The sequence below is a fragment of the Python bivittatus genome, unplaced genomic scaffold, assembly GCF_059951505.1.
Source record: "Python bivittatus isolate LINGU-HERP-01145 unplaced genomic scaffold, Pbiv_v1 ctg000340_np1212, whole genome shotgun sequence".
NCBI lineage: Eukaryota > Metazoa > Chordata > Lepidosauria > Squamata > Pythonidae > Python > Python bivittatus.
Window position 1 is genome coordinate 29,208,083 of NW_028277056.1, and position 18,436 is coordinate 29,226,518.

At 37.1% G+C, this 18,436-nt stretch overlaps 2 protein-coding genes across 6 annotated transcripts in view; one reads left to right on the forward strand and one right to left on the reverse strand.

Annotated features, from left to right (window-relative positions):
* Positions 1 to 304: 304 nt before the first annotated feature.
* On the reverse strand, positions 305 to 17,502 carry QTRT2 (queuine tRNA-ribosyltransferase accessory subunit 2). 3 transcript variants are annotated; one of them, XM_015888681.3, is made up of 9 exons: positions 17,445 to 17,502; positions 13,269 to 13,482; positions 12,620 to 12,675; positions 10,776 to 10,852; positions 9,435 to 9,644; positions 7,703 to 7,902; positions 4,314 to 4,465; positions 2,675 to 2,789; positions 305 to 1,070 (listed from the first exon to the last, which is right to left on the reverse strand). In XM_015888681.3, exons 2-9 carry the CDS (start codon positions 13,472 to 13,474, stop codon positions 839 to 841), a joined length of 1,248 nt encoding a protein of 415 aa, XP_015744167.1. In that variant the 5' UTR covers positions 13,475 to 13,482; positions 17,445 to 17,502; the 3' UTR covers positions 305 to 838. The 3 variants fall into 3 exon arrangements, with proteins under 3 accessions (XP_015744167.1, XP_025024666.1, XP_025024667.1); XM_025168898.2 differs by having other exon boundaries at positions 17,395 to 17,447; XM_025168899.2 differs by lacking the exon at positions 17,445 to 17,502 and having other exon boundaries at positions 12,620 to 12,670; positions 13,269 to 13,462.
* A 72-nt stretch (positions 17,503 to 17,574) lies between these two features.
* CCDC191 (coiled-coil domain containing 191) overlaps positions 17,575 to 18,436 on the forward strand; it is a 32,597-nt gene continuing 31,735 nt past the window's right edge. For all 3 annotated transcript variants that reach the window (XR_015796118.1, XM_007431729.4, XM_088140756.1), the window contains exon 1: positions 17,575 to 17,860. Coding sequence is in view for 2 of the 3 variants with exons in the window: in XM_007431729.4 (XP_007431791.1) it covers positions 17,789 to 17,860 (72 nt within the window). In the remaining variant the exon portion in view is untranslated. The remainder of the gene's footprint in view (positions 17,861 to 18,436) is intronic.

An 18,436-nucleotide genomic window follows, 5' to 3' on the forward strand; every position in this document is an offset into this window, starting at 1 on the left:
TGCAGTACAATAAATATAATAATATAAAAATCTTTAACATTCAAATATAGTAGTAAAAAAATCCAGTAAAAAAGAAAATTGTGCCAAATAAACTAAATAGGACTGGAACATATTCTCTCCTGTATTTGCTTTTACTATCAAAGCCTTACCCCCCCCCAAAAAAAATCACCATAAAAGGATATTGTTCAAAGAATCCACCCTTGAGATAAACAGCTATCCTTTGATGTTATTAAAATCGGGTTCTCTAATAGGCAACTTACAATATAAGAAAAAAAGCCCTCTGGCTAACAAGAACGCAGAGAACTTTAAGGAATGCATTCATTTGGAAAATGTTCCCACCATCAGAAGAGTCCAAGTGAGGTGCAACTCATAACAGCAAGTATTCTTTTTTCCTATGATTTCTAGCTACATCACTTTTTTTCTGATAATTTTTTAAAAAACCAAAATAGATTAATATACAATAGCTGTACAAAAGCTGCAGTTTTTCCCCATTCTCTCTAATTCTTAAGTTAGTTGATGTTCTTTTCTTCTCACTGCAGTTCAAGTGTCCATAAATTGTTAATATCATTAATACAATTCAGAAAACTATGTGAATATTTCTAAAACAATAACCTTATTTTTATATTTTTCAAAGATTAATGACTCTGAAAAACTCTCAATTTTTCCTAAATTTACAGGAACTAAAAAAGTTATACTCAGATATGAGATGGCAGGCAAAACATGGATCTTCTTCTATCATGGGCTTCTATCCTGCTACTATTGTATAACAGCCCTGTTCCATAAACTTGATCCAGAAGGGTAAACCAGGTTGGGGAAGCTGCTTTTTACACATCTGAGCTCAGAGGGCCTGCCTGCTGATAATCTTCCTCAACTGATCCAACTTATCTTCTTTCAAAGCATTTCGGACAGAAGAAAAGAAGTTAAAGTAATGCTGAAAGTTATGCGTCATAAGGAGCACATAAGCCAGCAGCTCCTTGGTCATGAGGAGGTGATGGATATAGGCACGACTGTGGTTTTGGCAGCAATAGCATGAGCATCCATTTACTAAAGGATTAAAATCATCCTGGTACCTAAAAGAGAAAAGCATATTTACAGATAAGAAAGAAGTAAATCATCTACTCAGCTAAGCCCACACTTTGGGCACAGTGAGGCAACTCTAAAAACTAACTGTATATCTAATTGCTGAACACAGCATGCACACTTAATGATGTTATCATCATTATAGACTATTATCCATATACATGGTACTTCACAAAAAATGTCAGAATAGGTCCCAGGTTTAAGGAGCTTACAATCTAGAGAAGCACTGACATATTTTGCTGTAATAGTGTGGGTGAAATGAACTGTTATTAGATCAATTGACAAAGGACTTATCAGATAAAACAACCACAAATGAAATGTTATGGAACTTAAAAACATGTGTTGTCCAATCCATCATTTCTTATTGAAAAATTTTAGCAAGTTTTAATTAGTATTACAATAGTAGGTATGTTCTTTTCTATATCAATTATTGCTGCTCTCTGTACTTCACTAGTTTTAGTCAGACTTATTTTTGATAATGGAGCTCTAGGCATGAGCCACACTATATTATGCCCTTGCATTCCCCACTGGTCCCACCTGCATGGAAAAAGTATGAAATGGAATGTTTACTGGCTGTTCCTGGAACTGCCCTATACTTGTTTGGCATGTTGGGGTATTTTTAGATCTTTTTTCAATACATGGCTAGAGCAGGACCAGGGTACTGGAGGACAAACAAGGCAAAATCAGCAAGCATGACCCTGTTGTCTTCTAAATAATGTCACTCTCATGGAGGAAAAACACTCTGAGAAAGCTTCATTATATTACTGACATTACAAGAGATCCATACAGATTGTTAAGAAGGTAGTTCAGAAACATCATGATGAAATACCTACTGTAGATATGTTGACCTTATAAAATTATATATAATAGGATGGTTAAGGATTTGTGAGTGTCCCAAATTATAAGTTCATCCCCCTAGAGTGTCCAAAACACAGCATCAAAACCCAAGCCACTAAAAAATGCTATTTTTTAAAAATGGCTGTGATCTAATTTTTCCTCGGCTCAGACATACTGTACATACTGGTCTAAAAGCATCAAAAGTATTTAGTAGCAAATAGAAGAGAGGATACTTATTCAATAGCAACTAAGAATTAATAACTATTGGTCATCCTGCAGAATTATTGGTCAGCCATGGCTTGACTCAAGACACAATAAATTCATATGCAAAACAACTTAATAATTCCTTTAAATTCAATGGGACTTGTTATCAGATAAGAAAATACAAAAGGAATCAGCACCCTTTTGATAATTAGGGTTTGCATGTAATGTCTCTGAGGTCATGCAAAACTTGCAGGGCTAAGATTTTCTTGGAGAAAGATTGGGAATTTGCCTCTCTAAATGTTAAGCCTATTTTAGGGCTTAAGCTTCAAATTTTGAATGTTTCCCACCTGAAATTGGTAAGAAACCATATTACTGATTAATTACTAAGCTCTCAAGATGGCATGGGGAATATTGGGCAACCACCTGTTTATGAAATTAGGCCCACTGTGTTCAGGGGAACTTATTCCCAAATTAATGCAAACAGCACTATAAAATTACTTGAGACCAACCCATAGGAAAAGCTGACATTTTAAATCAACACGAGCCAACATACTTCTTTTCTTTCAGATGTATTTCAAATGAAGTCATTTCTTGTGCTTCACTGCATGTTTCATCTTTTGTTTTTTCATCATCTTTCCTCACCTCCGTTTGTCCATTTTCTTTTACAACTGCAATAAAGGAAAAGTTCATACTTAAAGAACATGGCACTATTCAGTGCCACAGTGGATTTAAAATGTTTAAATAATATCACAAAATGCTGGAATCAAATCTTGATACTCACAAGACAATAAAACAGGTGAAAGTGAGGCAAACTAATAGGATGAGAGCTTGAAATTTAAATGGCTGCACTTCTCATTCTTCTGTAACCCTACACCCTCTCAAAATAAGCAATACAACATTCTAACCAAATTTTATTAAATGCAATTTGCAGTTGTACTTATTTTTTTTATTAAAACAGAGTTCGCAATCTATCAGTTTGCTCTTATGTTTCAAATCAGAAAATTGAGGTTAAGCCATCAAGGCAGTGATAATCTTAAAGAGGAAAAAAGCCGTATATTCCTAGCAGGATTGAACTTTCATATAATCGTTGGGAGGAAAGATATAAAATACATGGAAATCCTCTTCATCATTTTAAAATTCTAAAACTAGATTATGAGTTTGTGTATACTTTAATAAGATGCACAGAGACTTGACAGCTTGTCTTATAAATGGTGGGCAAAATAATAGATTAGTTACTCTTTGCACTTTACTGTAGAATCTGCATGACTTGCCAAATTGTGAGAAGCTTCCCGAAAAGGTGATAAAAGATATACTTGTCAGTTCTGAGTTGTCAAGGCATGAAAATCCACAGCCATTAAGAATACCCTCCACTGCTTTTTTTATTCTTACACTTACTCTATTTGGGAATGACAGTAGCTTCACTGTTTTGGAAAATATTTGCATTTTAAAAAGTACAGTCCTTAAATTTCCTTTATCAATCGATATATTTGCAGTTTGAAATCCAAAGGACAAGGAAACAAACTGTGCATATGTGATTCTCATTAATGTGTGCAGTTTTTTAGAAAAAGTATCAGTAAGGCAAAGCCAAAAAGAAAAAGTTCTTAAACTGTGTTTTGGTTTCTTCAGCCATGTGGGGTTGAAGTGAGGAATTATTTTAACTTTCTGATTTAAAATGCTAGTCATCAGCAAAACCTTGTTTTAACAAACTAACTCGGAGGAACGGTTGTCCATTATTTATAAATATCTGTCAGACATGAAGGCTCTGGGGTGATTTACGTCATCTGCATAATGCTATTACCCAAATGATGCAAATTAGGTCACATGCATCCATTTACATCATTTATGTGATGAAAATATTACAGTAATTGTGTAAACTGTTGCAGAACTTTAGTTCACTGAATGCAAAATCTGTTGAGATCTACTAAATTGAGGTTTCACTGTAAATAATAGTGGTCTTAACTGTAAGCTTAAGCCTCAATTGGAAGCAGCACTTCTAGTATATCAAGTAAGGTTTTGTTTACAGTACAACAGAACAGAAAGGAGAAGATGATTAACAACATAATCTTGTGCATGGCAACTCAGAAGGATGTTATACAGAAGGTGTACAGATTGCAATCTGAGAAGCATAAAACCCACATGATCAATATTTTATTCAAATATCCACCCACACATAAGATTATTAAGACAAATACCTGCTGATTCAGGATTCAGTTGATAATCATAGCTGAAGGACAAAGCACAACATCGTTCTGTCACCTGATAAGGAAAACAACTCTCAAAAATATCTATTCCTCTCTTAATGCACTCTAGGACTTCATCTGGCTCACCAATACCATGGATCAGTCTGCAATAGATAGAAACAAGCCACTTTAAAGTAGTAATTGGTACAGTTTATTGCAATCTATTTATTTCCCATTCTATTTCTATACTGCTCTCCAATTTTACCTTACAGTTCTGAGTTATACTTACAATAATTATGTCTAATAATGAAGTTATGTAGATATTTATAACTAGTCCCAAACAACCAACAAACTTTCTGAGTAATAGATGAAGCATGTCCCATAAAGCCTGACAGAAGTAGAAGGCTTTATGTCCTTCCCTAAATGCCTTAGGATTCACATCCACCAATTTATCAGAATTCCAAAACTGCTTTGCCCCAAGATTCAGAAGTAGATGAGAAAAGCCTCAAAGCCTGACTTCCTACCCTACCTTAAGAGGTAACATATGTGAATATTTACTCTTTGAACCAAGCATATTGTGTAGACCATTCTCCCAAAGTGGGAGGCCTCCAGAAGTGTTGTACTTCTTCCAAAATCCTTAATATGGCTAAAGACAAGAAGACTGGATGGAAATTTGGGGAACAGAAGTACAAGTCATCTGAAGGGCACTTAGTTGGAATATAACTGCTATAAAGATCTTTAAGTTACCAACCATATCTTGAACACTGCATCTGAAATAGTAGTTGAATCCACTAAATTTAATCCAAACTTTCTCTACAATGTAAGAGGGAAGATACAACATAAGGACGACTTTCTAAGTCATTCAACATTTCACAGTAGATATGAAATTGCCTTGCATCCCAACCATCAGATGGACATTTCATTTGACCAATGACAACAGCTATTTATTTAGTGGCACACTTGAATGGGTAATGACAACTGCGACAACCAAGAGACAGTGCTTGTAATTTCTTTATTTATCAAACATGCTAGTTTATGCCTGTTGCTGATTCATGATTATGTTCCCTTTAAAGTGAAAGAAAATTGAATGAACATTGTTATAGCCTCAGCATGAAACTCTGAAGTATACATCCTACTTATGTGTGTGATGTAGCCCTGAACATGCCAGTTGCAGACTCCAGTATCTTCAGATTTTTGGTGGTGCTGTTATTTTTCCAAAATAAAGGTAGATAAAATTCAACTGCTTGGGACCATTTTTTCAGAGGGGATTTTGATGACATTACTGCACTACCAGAAGGCCTTGGTGCCCTTCTGGAAGGATGGAAAGCTGCACTGGGTCCCTGGCATTATTACGCTATTACAGAACTGTATGTGATGACATAAATGCTGTTATAACATACAGAGCTTTTCAAAACTGAGAATACCTAAAAATATACCTGAGAGTCTGTTTGATCTAGTGGTTAAGGTGCTGGACTAGAAGCAAGGAACCCTAAGTTTTACGCTTGCTTTGGCATGGAAACTAACTAAGGGATTTGGGCCAGTCATACTATCTTAGCCCTAGAAAGAAGCCAAAGGCAAACCACTTCTGAAAATATTGTCTAAACCTGTCCATACAGTCACCCCAAGTCAAGTCTGACTTGAAGGCAAAAAAATATAATAGAATGAATGAATACACACACACACACACACACACCTACTTCTTTTTTAGAATTCTCTTGTCATGCAAAACCAAACCAAAGCAAAAAGGATAAATCATAGCACTGGTATGTTGCACATTTCACTTTCATATTTTCTACATCACCATGAGCTCGTTGTGCCCAGAATAATTCTTTCAAACACAAACAATGTTTTCCCAACAGCATGCACAAAAATGTCCCATTGGGACTTGAAAATGTAGCTGGATTTACCAAGCACCTTGCACTATTATTAGAGACAGGAATGCCAGACTCTAAATTCAGCTACTAGTTCTGACAAAGACTGGAGAGGTGAAGAAATAGCAATTTCTCTCTCCACAGGACTAGTATGCTGACAACTATATAAACTATCTTAGTTTTTAAGCTTCCTGGCTAGGATAATTTTATTCTGTTAACAAAACAGTTACACAAATAATTAACATCTATAGTTCCTTAACTGCAACTTTTCTAATAGCTATCTAAGATACTTATTAAAAATAGGATGATGCCTGCAAAATTTGATAGCCATATTGTTGTCCTCCATTATTTGTATAGTTCATATCTTTATCTAGACCTGAGAGAACAAAGATGATAGCCAATGCAGAGGTGACCACTTTATCAGGAGGAAGGCAAACTGTGTTTATAATTCAATATAACTTATTTTGGAAAGACTGGGGAAATAAAAGAGAACTGATTTCTCTTTAAGGAGCACTGAACAATAGTATTAGAAGCTGAACTACACAACTCTTTGGTCTGATAATGTTCTCGTTCTGAAAGGTTGAACTCAATTCCTGTTCTCTTTCCATGTACAAACACACACACACACACATACACACATTTTAAAAGCTGGAAAACATGTTGTTTTCCCAGTCTGTTCCCTGGCTATTCTCCCGGGCCTTGGGGTAGCGTGGATGGGTCCCCTTGTTGGATGAGTCTTTGTATATATAATGTATTGATTGATCAGATGCTAACTTGTTTATTTATATTGCATGTATTTTTATCTTGTTGTTTGTTTGATACTATGGACTGCCCAGAGTCATTTTGGAGTGAGGTGGTACCTAAATCAAATCAAATCAAATCAATAAATATTCAGAGCTTCAGTTGGCAACATTCTTTACTAAAGACTGGTGCAATTTGCAGATGGCTTCATAAATTAAGGATCTGCAATTGTCAGAATGTATTTTTGATTGAGGCTACATTGTCAATTTGAAGTAGTACTACAATAGTTTAAAAATACTAGTATCTTTTGACATTGGTAATTTAAAAAATAACAATTTTATGGTGCTAAATGAATTAACAAACAGAATATATAAATAGATGCATCCGTATTAATGACACTGTAATAACTTCAAACTTAATAATCACAAATAATGGGATCCCAAATTCCAGCCTCTTTTTCCCAATTTTCAATGTAATTGAGTGAATGACACAACATGAGCTTTAAAATATCCCCAAAACAACACATGCTTCCAAAAATGGCCATTTTATTACTTCCCAGGATAATCTTGGGTGCTCTGGAGCGTAAAACAAAAGGGTGGGAGCAGCTCATGCAGCACACATCACCTGTGAATTTCCCAAGTCTTAAGTTACCAAAATCAAATTTTCTAACAGCACATAACACAGTATCTCATCATACATTTAAAAAGTGCTCTGTGTTTGTGTGTTTTCAGAAAGCCATCCAAGTGCTATATTATGTATGCTTAGATAAAAATTCCATTTAGCTTTGACCTTGGTTTATGTTCTGGCAGCACAGCTGTAACTGAGGATAAGAGCTCCAATTTAGTCTCCTTAGTCATGGTATTTCCCTGAAAGCCATCCAACAGGAATCCAGCCACTGGTCTCTTGGCAGTCTCCCTTGCTGATCTTAGTCTTTCCTCCAATACATCTCCACCTTCAATAGCTCCAATCATCAAACTTTGTTGCAATTCCTGGTACGGAAGAAAGTTGTAAATGTAATATAAATACATCCTTTGGTTCAACAGACGTTGGATCGAGTCTGAACGGAAAGTAGGCTAAGTTAGCTTTCCTGCAGATTGTTGCACCAGTGATATCAAACAATAATATAAGTACAGGGGGAGCAAAGGACATAAGACTTAAAATAAGTTGGCATTTATTTTTCTTCCTCTTCACCCCCATATCTAACCAAAATTAACATTATGATCTTAGACAATATTTTAAATACACATATGATTCTTAGTCCTACTGTTGATGGCTCTTGTTAAGACTATGATTTTTTTACTACTATTCTTCCCAGCAGGTTGAAATTGTCTTCTGTCAGAGAAGTGTGCTTCTCCTACTCAGGTCTAAACTGCCACTTCCTTATAAAAGGTACAGTGAATAAAGACTTCTGAGCAGTATTTTTCCTACCTGAAGATTAAACTATTTTTTTCCTTTTAAAAGGCCAAATGACCAACACTAGAGTAATTTTTATTTGTTTTGGAAGGACAGCGCATGTACAGTGGTACCTCAGGTTACGAACGCCTCTGTTAACGAACTTTTCGGGTTACGACCAGCTCCAGCCGCAAAAATTTACCTCGGTTTGCGAACTCCGCCTCGGGGTACAAACAGGATACGTGGCCATTTTCCCTCCCGTGACAAGGTCCGCAGCCATTTTTCTGCCCCTGACACGTGGTCCGCGGCCATTTTCCGCCCCTGACACGTGGTCTGCGGCCATTTTTCCACCCCTGACACGTGGTCCGCGGCCATTTTCTGCCCCTGACACGTGGTTGTAGGGAGGGGGACTCTCCCTCCAAGCAATAGCTGCCTCCCTGTCCTCCATGCCAGAACGGATTAACGGTAATTACATTGAACCTTATGGGGAAATTTCCTTCGGGTTGCGACCAATTCGGGGTGCGACCAGAGTCACGGAACGAATTAAGTTCGTAAACCGAGGTTCCACTGTACTAGTTTCTCAATGCATATATTAAAGTTACTTTTTCATTATTATCAGCCTTTCTGCCAACACAAAGATGGAGACTCCATATGAAATTTATTCCATATGATTATTTTTAATATTTATTGTAAGGTTCCTTGGGCTTTGTAAAGGCAAGATATAAATTTTATATCTTTTTATTTTTTAAATAGAATGATATACAGAGATTATGACACAAAAATAAAGTCTCTATGTGAGAAACTGAAATGGCTCCAGTTAGGGGTTTTTTTTGCAAAGAAGTTTGTGGAAGCAGTGCACAGCAACACAGCCTTAAAATAATCTGGTTTATTGATATAAAATTAAATTAATAATACAAAGGGGATGAATCATTATATTTAGTCCTATACAACAGAAAAGAACACAGAGAGACAGATAAAAAAGACAGTGTATTCTTTTCTATAGATTTCAGAAATATAGAAGTTGTCAGACACATTCCAGGAATTCTGCAACCTACAGTATGTTTACCAAAATGTCTAAAAATTAGCAAGTAACTGCTATGAGTATACCTCAAAAAGATTTAACACTTACTGGAGAATTTCCTTGAAGCTGTAAGCATTCATCCAAAAAGCACAGCGATCGATCTACAGATTTCTTGGCTTTCTTTTTGGAGATGTCTCCTGAAATAGTGTCTCCATCTGACAGACACTGGAACCAGTCTGGCTGAATAACCTTTTGGATGTCCATGAACTTTGAAGCTGTGAATTCTTTCCGTCCTCTATTGTTCCATATAGATACAGTCTGTCAGAAACAAGGAAAGAGAAAATTGGATGATTTTATCCACTATAAATTCATTCTATTCTACTTGTCTTCCATCTGACTATGCACGAATCTTCCGTATCTCTCCTTTGCTAAGGCCTACCTGTCATATCTTCCTTTTGTATTCTATGCCTAGGATTTTGCCTCTTTCAATGCAAAATCAAAACTACCTACTGTTTTCTCTTCTCCCATCTCAAAAATCTCAACAATTACAAGTAATCCTAGACTTACAACCATTTGTTCAGTGACCATTCAAAGTTATGGCAGCGCTGAACAAAGGGACTTACAACCAATCCCTGAAGTTATGACCGTTGCAGTGCCCCCACGGTCACGTGATCAAAATTCAGGCACTTGGCAGCCCACTGCACTTACAACCACAGGGGCACTTCAACTCCCTTTACCTGCCTATCTTCCCCCCATCTTTGCCCTTTTCGGTGCCCTGCACTCCGCCACCTACTCCTGCTGCCTGCTGCTGTCCCCAACTGATCACCATCTTCTCCCTCCTGCTGTTGGCCTGGGATCCAGGTGCTGGGTGAGGATGCAGCCCTGGGATGCATGCAGTGAGTGTGGCAGGTTGGCAAAGCCTCATCTGCTGAAAGAAGCTTGCCAGGTCTGGTCAGGGAGGAGGCATCGGGATGGCAAGTGTGGCACTCTCCATCACTGGGTGAGGCAGGAGAGCCAGTGGTGGCTCTCTGGGCAATGGTGGAGGTTCTGTGGGAGGCGCTGTTTGGGGTGGTGGCAGAACTGGAGGAATGTGGGCTTCCCAGAGGCACAGTGTGCACTCTGCAGCTTGTGTTGGAAGTGCTCCTGCAAAACCGGCCTTCACCTTCACCTGGGGAGCTGCTGCTGGCTCTCCTGCCTCACCCAGCAATGTGAGAGTACTGACTTCAAAGCCTATGTGATTCTAAAGGGGTGAATATTTTTTTCTGTCCCCTGATTTTTAGTCATAACTCCCTTGCTATTATAATTCTGATTCTCACAAAAAATAAAAGAACAAAATTATACAGTCATTTCTCTGCTACTGCCACTACTACTACTGTTCCTTAAAAATAATTGGGAGGGGAGTGAATAGCTGAAGACTGAAAAGTCACCAAACTCTCAAGTTCACTATACCTTCATGCTGTTGTAGCCATGAGGAGAGCAAACAGCAGGGTCTTGAAGGGAACAATATAATATAGATTCTGGCATACCTGAGTACAAAATAAAATGTTATCTTTAATATAGAGCCTATAAAACTTTTTTCTACTATATCAATTATAACAATACTGCATTGTATCACTTATTCTTTTTGAATAAACTGTTAAAAATCAAGTCTCCAGAATCTATAAATTCCATTGATCATCCCTATTTACCTTTCAGGACAATGTACAAAAGGAACTGTGTTAGTTTATGGTAACAAAAATTCAGAAGGAATCTGGTAACAACTTTTCCAAGTAACATTAAAAACAAAACAAAAAGCATAAGCTTTCAGGAGCTGAAGCTCACTTCATCAGATGTACAGAATGGCTAGATTGATGTAGGATATAAGTGATACAGAATTTAAGGATTTAAAATTTAACAATGAAAGTGAAAACGCCTCTAGAGTCTACATACTCTACAGACTACAGCCAAAGATTATACTTGTTCCAAGTAACTTCTAAGCCATCTAATCAACATCCTTCACAAGAAGCAAAAGTCAATCACCAATGCCATCTCTACCCTGCAATTTCAAATGGATCACGCCTTTACCCACCTTATCCTAATTTAAATCCCAAAGCATAACTCCTGGATCATAACTGATCATAAATTATTACAGGAAGGTTGCCAAAAGTAGGCCTTATGGGGGTTGCCCATAAAGAGAATTAATTCTAATTCCAGGGACTCAGCTCCCTAGGCTCTCAAATGAGAATGCCACATTTCTTGATTTCACTTAGACAAAAAAGGTACTTTTTCTTGGAATGTCAACTAGCAACGTTGCAAGAGAACATCAGAATTTCTTACTGATTCTCTTGCCGTCAGTTAGAACGCAGGAGACTTGCTGTTGCATGTGGGCTGGAGAATTAGGGGGACAATTAATTCCTGCTTGCAGATAAGTCTTCTAAGAATATCATAAAATGTGTAAATGCCACAGCAGTGTCATCAGATTTTATGCAACCTCCAATAATAAATAGATCAGTATGTCATTGGTTATTAATACTGAAATATAATGCATATTGCTGGATTCTAAAGCTTTCTGATGGTACTACAGGCAGTCCTCATTTAACAACCACTCATTCAGCAACCATCTGAAGTTACGACAGCACTGAACGAGTGGTACTTATGACTGATCCTCATAGTTGTGGCCATTGCAGCATCCCGGCAGTCAGATGATTACAATCTGGGTGCTTGGTGACTGGATCACTGGTCATGGCATTCTACAGTCATGTGATTGCCATTTGCAACCTTCACTGCCGGCTTCCGACAAAGTCAATGGGGAAGCTAGCAGTGATGTCATGGTTAATGACAGCATGGGATTTGCTTAACAACAACAACCAGAACTGCTGGAACTGACATCGCTAAGGACACGTCGCTCTTTACGACGTCATTTAGCAATAGAAATTCCAGTCCCAACTACCGTTGGCTGTTAAGAGAAGATTACCTGTACTATGTTTGTTCTGACCTATGACTGTAATGTAGTCTTTATCTGTATTATATCTCTGATTTCATAATCAGTCATAATTATGAGTCTTTTGTACAGGGATTTATTTAAAGTAAATTGCACAATAGCAGCTATATTTTCACAATCTGATTATTTACTTTATCCCATGTGCATATGAACAACAGAAAACTGGATCTGCAGTGCTGAACATCACTTCCAGATGTGCATGGAGCAACTTTGTAACAGAAACATTCATGGTAGGAGCTGTAAGCCTCCATATAATGGAGGAACACACATTAACATGTTCCATTAACTGTGAAACCCACCCCTACAGCTTTACCTATGAATTTTCCAATTCCTTCTTTATATTCCTGCAAGACCTCCTGAAGATCTGCTCTGCATCCAAACAGAAAAACATATTAAATAGGCAACTACAATTCATGCAACTACAGGCAATTTTAGACAATATGTAAATAATGCAGTTTGAAAGACATCTCAGCTTAAGAATTCACTGAAGTGCTTAGGTGATGACTGTTTAGCCATTGACTCCAGAGCAACTCTAACCACCAAGAGAACCCCCTGTAATCTCAACAAATATCTTGGCTCTAATATAGTTGAGGATAATCAATGCAAAGTACTTCTCAAAGTGCACAAACTGCTTCCTCTTAAGTGACTAGTGTTGATATATGTGACCAGTAAACTAAATGATTATCCAGTTTAACACTAGCACATAAAACCATTGTACCATTTGTATCTCAGGCTACAATCCTATAGCCAACTGGAAAAAGAAGACTTGAGAGAGAGTCCTGTTGAAGTTAAAGGGGTCTACATTTGCACAAATAGGACAGCACTATTTGAATATAATTCTATCAGAACGGCAAAAATTAAAAAATATATAAAACATACATACTGTATATCTAAAAAGAAATCAGATCAAAGTCTGCATTTGCCTCACCTATTTTACCTACAAAGGCTGAAATTACACTCACAGTGTTGTAAGGGGAATCTGGGCAACCACAGGAATATCTTGAATATTCTGTAGAGTATCATATGTCAGGTGTGGTGCTGATCCCATTTTGGTATAGAGCAGACATCCTGGAATTTCCATCGACTGAACCCCTTTCTTGCCAAGATTAGTCATTGTCCCAAGGCGACAGCCATCAACTACTTTGCAGAGATTCAATTTCATCTTCATCAACACACCTGAGAGAACAGCAAATGATCAATAAGTAGAGCCTTTTGTCAAACAAATACTGCACCTACCTGATTTCTAAAACATTCATTCAAAAGATTGAGAATCCCTCTTCTGAGGAAAACTGTACGTGTTCAACATTTGTAACAAAGATCTTATTTTTTTCCAATAGCTCCAATTCCATTTTGAAAGACCTCCAACTACTTTTAAAAGAAAGTAACACTGGGAAACCAAAATGCCAGAGGTTCAACTCTTGGAATTCTCAGATACTACTGGAAAGATTCCATCCAGAACCTGAAACAGCTACTGCCAGCCAGTTTTGAGAATAATGTGCCCTGATCTTATAAAATAGAAAGCATGATCTTGTAAAATATAAAGCATGTCCTATCCTCCTATGGACCTCTAGTGGGATGTCTAATTAAGAAAGAAATTTGGGAAACAGTTTGGGAGGAATTGTCACATACAGTGTGGCTGCTGATGTCATGAAATCACTGGAATGAGAGGAACCAACATTTGGGGCGTTTGTGATTTAAGACATTTAGTCATAACACTTCCCTAAATCATGAAAAATAGGGTAGTGGTCAATTTTTAAAAAATCTTTTAAAAATTTTATTAGATATTTAAAAAACATAATAAAGAAGAAAAAATGGAAAGGAAAATGAGAAAAAAAATAGAAAAGAGTACTGAATAAAAATTTCAAAGCACCATTAGATTAGTGCTGCATATTACAGTAACTTGTATCAATTGAAATCTTTAACAACATTTTCATAATATGAAGTCAATATGCAATAATTAACTACAATAGTCAATTAATGCTAATTGTAAGTCAAAATGAAAAATTACAAGACATCTGCCTGATCTAAGAATTTTATCTTTATTTAGCAAACCAAGTAAAAGCTTAGATATGATAGCATTATGTTAAGAGAAACCCAAACAATGGATGCAGTAAAAGCCTTTATGTAGAATTATAATTCATGAAGATGCATACTCCTACAACTTAATTTGTCATTTTTTTCTCTGGAGGGAATTAATTTCTAATTAAAATCATAGAGTGTCCTAGAAGCTCTACCATATGCAAAGCCAACTCACTATACTTTGTGGGAATATAATTTTTGGTAATGTTTAACATAAAAATGGCTGATCAGAAAGGGAAATCAACTTTTAGAATTTGTTTCGTTCTATAATAAATCATCTAAAGAATTGTTGGGCTTTACAACATCGTCACCAAATATGAAATGTTTCAACTTGATTATGGCATTTCCAACAACTTTTAGAAAATGAATTATCTATTTTAGCAATCAATACTAAAGCAATATACCATTAATAAAACATCCTATATCAGTTTTCTCTAAGTGTAATGATAATGATGAATTTATCATTTATCTTATATTGATATCCCCACTGTTGCATGTAAATTGTTCTATTTAAATGCACATATTTAATAACACAAACTTTAACTTGTCTAATTTCTATTTCATATTTCACCAGCTCTTGTAAATAAGCCCCAACAAACATTCTGAATTTTGTATTATGTGTTTTTCAAATTCAGTCAAGTCTCTAAGTATTCCACCTTATTTCTGTAATTCCTCTAGAACTATATTGCCTATTTGGACATACTGAAACCAGTGAGGTGATTCTAATCACTATGAATGAAGAATCTCAATATTATATTAATTTTTAATATTTCATATTAATTTTATTAATAATTAAATCTTACAGACTGTATAAGTTATATCTCTTCACTGGTCAATTTTTTTTATCTTTACCTACATGAAAATAATATTTAATATTGAAGCTAGGGGCTAAAAGTCAGGGCTAATTCTTTTTCTATATTTATCTCATATTTTCAATAAGTTGGTTATAACTGAATGATCTCTTATAGGTTGTATTTTCTGTTTGTACAGAACCAAGGATATTTATATAAACCATGAGGGAAACCTGCTTCCTTAATAGAAGTAACCCAGCCGTAAGGTGACAAAATCCATCTTTAATCTAAATTAAGCACCTGGCTTAAAATACAATTTGAAATTTGGTATTACCAATCCACCTCTTTCTTTCAGGACTTGTAAAATCTTAAGCCTTTTGTTAGACCATATAAAGTTAGTTCTTTGTCTCACCTACTTGTTTAATACCTTGTCTTCAATTTATACGGGAATCATTTGAATAGGAAGCTAAACCTTGTTAAAATATTCATTTTAGTACTGCAATTCTTCCTAGCTAAGACAATTTTAGCTTTCTTCATCTTAAAATATCTTCATATTTTTTCAAGTCTGTGAATAAATATTCTTAAATAAATCTTTAGGATCAGTTTTTTGTTTTTTTTTAAGGGACCACCCTCCAACCTTCTAAACCAGATTTAAAAATATGGCCCTGCTCATGGGGCCAGAAGAGATATAGTCGTTATATAGCCTCTGGTTAGTACACCCTGCATTAAGACCTCAGTTAAAGCAGAATAAGGATCTTCTCTAGTGTAAAGGAGGGTGTAAAAGCAGGAGAAGTAACTTTATTGGTATCATTGCAACAGTGATCAATTAGTTAGCATTTCTTAACTTCATTATTGTTCCATCCAAAGTGGCAAAAGCAGCAACATTTATACAGCCATTATACCCTTGAGTATATTGCACCCAGTACAGAAAAATGTTAATTCCTTGCTATTTTAAATTTACAGCTTGAATGCAAAATTCTATTTATGCTACTTTTCATATCTTGAAATAAATTTTAAAAAATGTTCTTCATTTCTTCAGCTTATAATAAAAAGACTAATATAACTATCAGCAGTACTATGTACTTCATCTACAAATTATTACTCTTTGCATGCAGTTATAAATGAATAGCACAGAACAATACAATCCAGAATTCTCATTCAAGGAACAAATGCCCAGACTCAAATTATCATATTTTGGTCACATTACACAAAGAGCCCTTTATAGAATGCTAATGTGGGGAAAGATGAAAAGAATCAGCAAAAATTTGGTACATAATACTTGGATGGCCCAAAATTCAATATGGAACATAAACATCCCCAATCAATATTGAATGTTTGCTAAAGTAGGAATGTTGGGTCAACTGTGGTGTCCAGAAAGGCACCTCATGGTTAACTCCAAATGCCTCCCATCACTGGGGATAGAAGATAACAGCTGAAGGGCAGCAACATAGATTCTCAAGCTCCTTATCACTTAGAAAAAACAAAAACAAAGGGAAACGCTCATGTTTCTTTCTAATCACAGAGGGCATTACTAACTTCTGTGCATCTAAGTAATTTGTTACTATGCTCAACTTTCATAAGCACCAATGCGAATGGACTGCATGAAGTACAATCTAAAGTATCTGGAAGACATCAGGTTACCTTACCAGATTTATACACCAAAACAGGCCACTTATATAGACTAGACAATAATGAGTATTTATAACACCGGTAGTGGACTGGAATATTGCCATGTGGCATGGCTACTAGATCTGGGCTTCATGCAAAAGTCCAGATGAACACTGAAGGGCAGCATCGGGTATATTTTCTTGTCTCTCTATGCTGCCATCTTGTGGCCCTCCGGATTTTGCAACTCAGGCTTCATAGCCCCAAACTAGAGATCGATTCATGATGCTGAATGCTTTTCTTCCACTATATAAAAAAGGTTTGCAGAGTCTTGTGCTAGTTTTCTCTATAGCAGATGCCCTCCACACCGCAATAGCGAAGCAGGTATAAATTTCTTTTCTTAGGTGTTTTGCCTATTACGTACAGAAAACCCAACCCAATGCCTTCCAAACGTGCTTTAACAGCATCTCCGGAATCAGCTTGCTGAGGGATATGGAAGCCATCATTACAATGCATCTGAAAGCACGGGGGGAGGGCGTCCTATGAACACACTATATAAAGAAAGTAGGAAACGAAATTAACAAACTCCGGACCTGCATAATACGGTACCTACTTTTGCCCTAGAGCGCAATTAACAGTGGAACCGCGCGCAATCGCACTTACCCCTCAATGCACGCACGCGATAACGCGCCGTTTCCGCTACGGCCGCTCATTTTTCCGTAACACTGGTTCTCCAATGAAAAATGCCTACGTCATAATAAGTCGACGGCGAAGAGTTGATAGGAAGGAGGGAAAGAAGCGTCCGCGCATCTGCTAGGTGGAAGGGTTGCCATGACGAAGACGCCACTCTCCGGTCGAGCTGCGAAGCGGATTACGCACTTTGCCTTCGCTGTCGGTCGTCGGTCCGGCTTTAGGGAAAGGACGTCGCCTCCCAACCTGAATTGCGCGGGAAATAATTGCAGTGCGAGGCGGAGAGGAAATCGAGGTGTTTCCTTGTGGCTTTTCCAATGGCGGTCGTGCGATCCCGCGCTGAGCTTTACCGTTGGCGACGTTTCAATCAGCCTCCATCGCGGCAAAAGGTAGATAAGAAGGCTGTGGCGCTGACTCGGTCGGCCGGTTATTACTGAAGTCGCTTTCCAGTCTGTGCTGGCTGTTCAGCGGTCACATTTTTGGATAATGTTAAAGTGTGCCTTTACCTAATGACACTGAATAGCGAGAAACTATTCACACAGCGCATACGGAACTCGTTGCCACAGGATATGGTGAGGGCCAACTGAAATTAGACCAATTCATGGAGACTCAGGGTACCAGGACAGTTGTAGTGAGAGGTAGCAATTGCTGGCGAGCAGTAGCCTTCCAGTCCTGCAGGTGGGCTTCCCTTAATCTTCTGGTTCTTGCTATGGAAAACAGATGGCCAATCAAAGGGCACTGTTGCACTGTAGTGATGCTCTGATAAAATTCAGGGAGTGCCTTATTACAGGAAATGTAAAGTCTACTTCAAGTCTAGCTCAACTGCTAATGACTTTGTGAATACATTGATGTAGTTTTCTTGGGAACAATACAGAAGTGGTTTTCTGACATCCCAGTGTAGCCTGCATCTGGGATTTTTTTTTAATTTTCAGTCTAGCCCACAGCCCTGAGATATGTCAGTGGTT

Excerpts from the sequence above, each read along its gene's own strand:
- QTRT2 (XM_015888681.3), bottom strand. The coding sequence starts at position 13,474 with ATGAAGATGAAATTGAATCTCTGCAAAGTAGTTGATGGCTGTCGCCTT. Across the intron at positions 9,645-10,775 it reads ATGGCTACAACAGCATGAAG|ACTGTATCTATATGGAACAA; the intron begins GTATAGTGAACT and ends TGTTTCTGACAG. Across the intron at positions 2,790-4,313 it reads ACTGAATCCTGAATCAGCAG|TTGTAAAAGAAAATGGACAA; the intron begins GTATTTGTCTTA and ends CCTTTATTGCAG.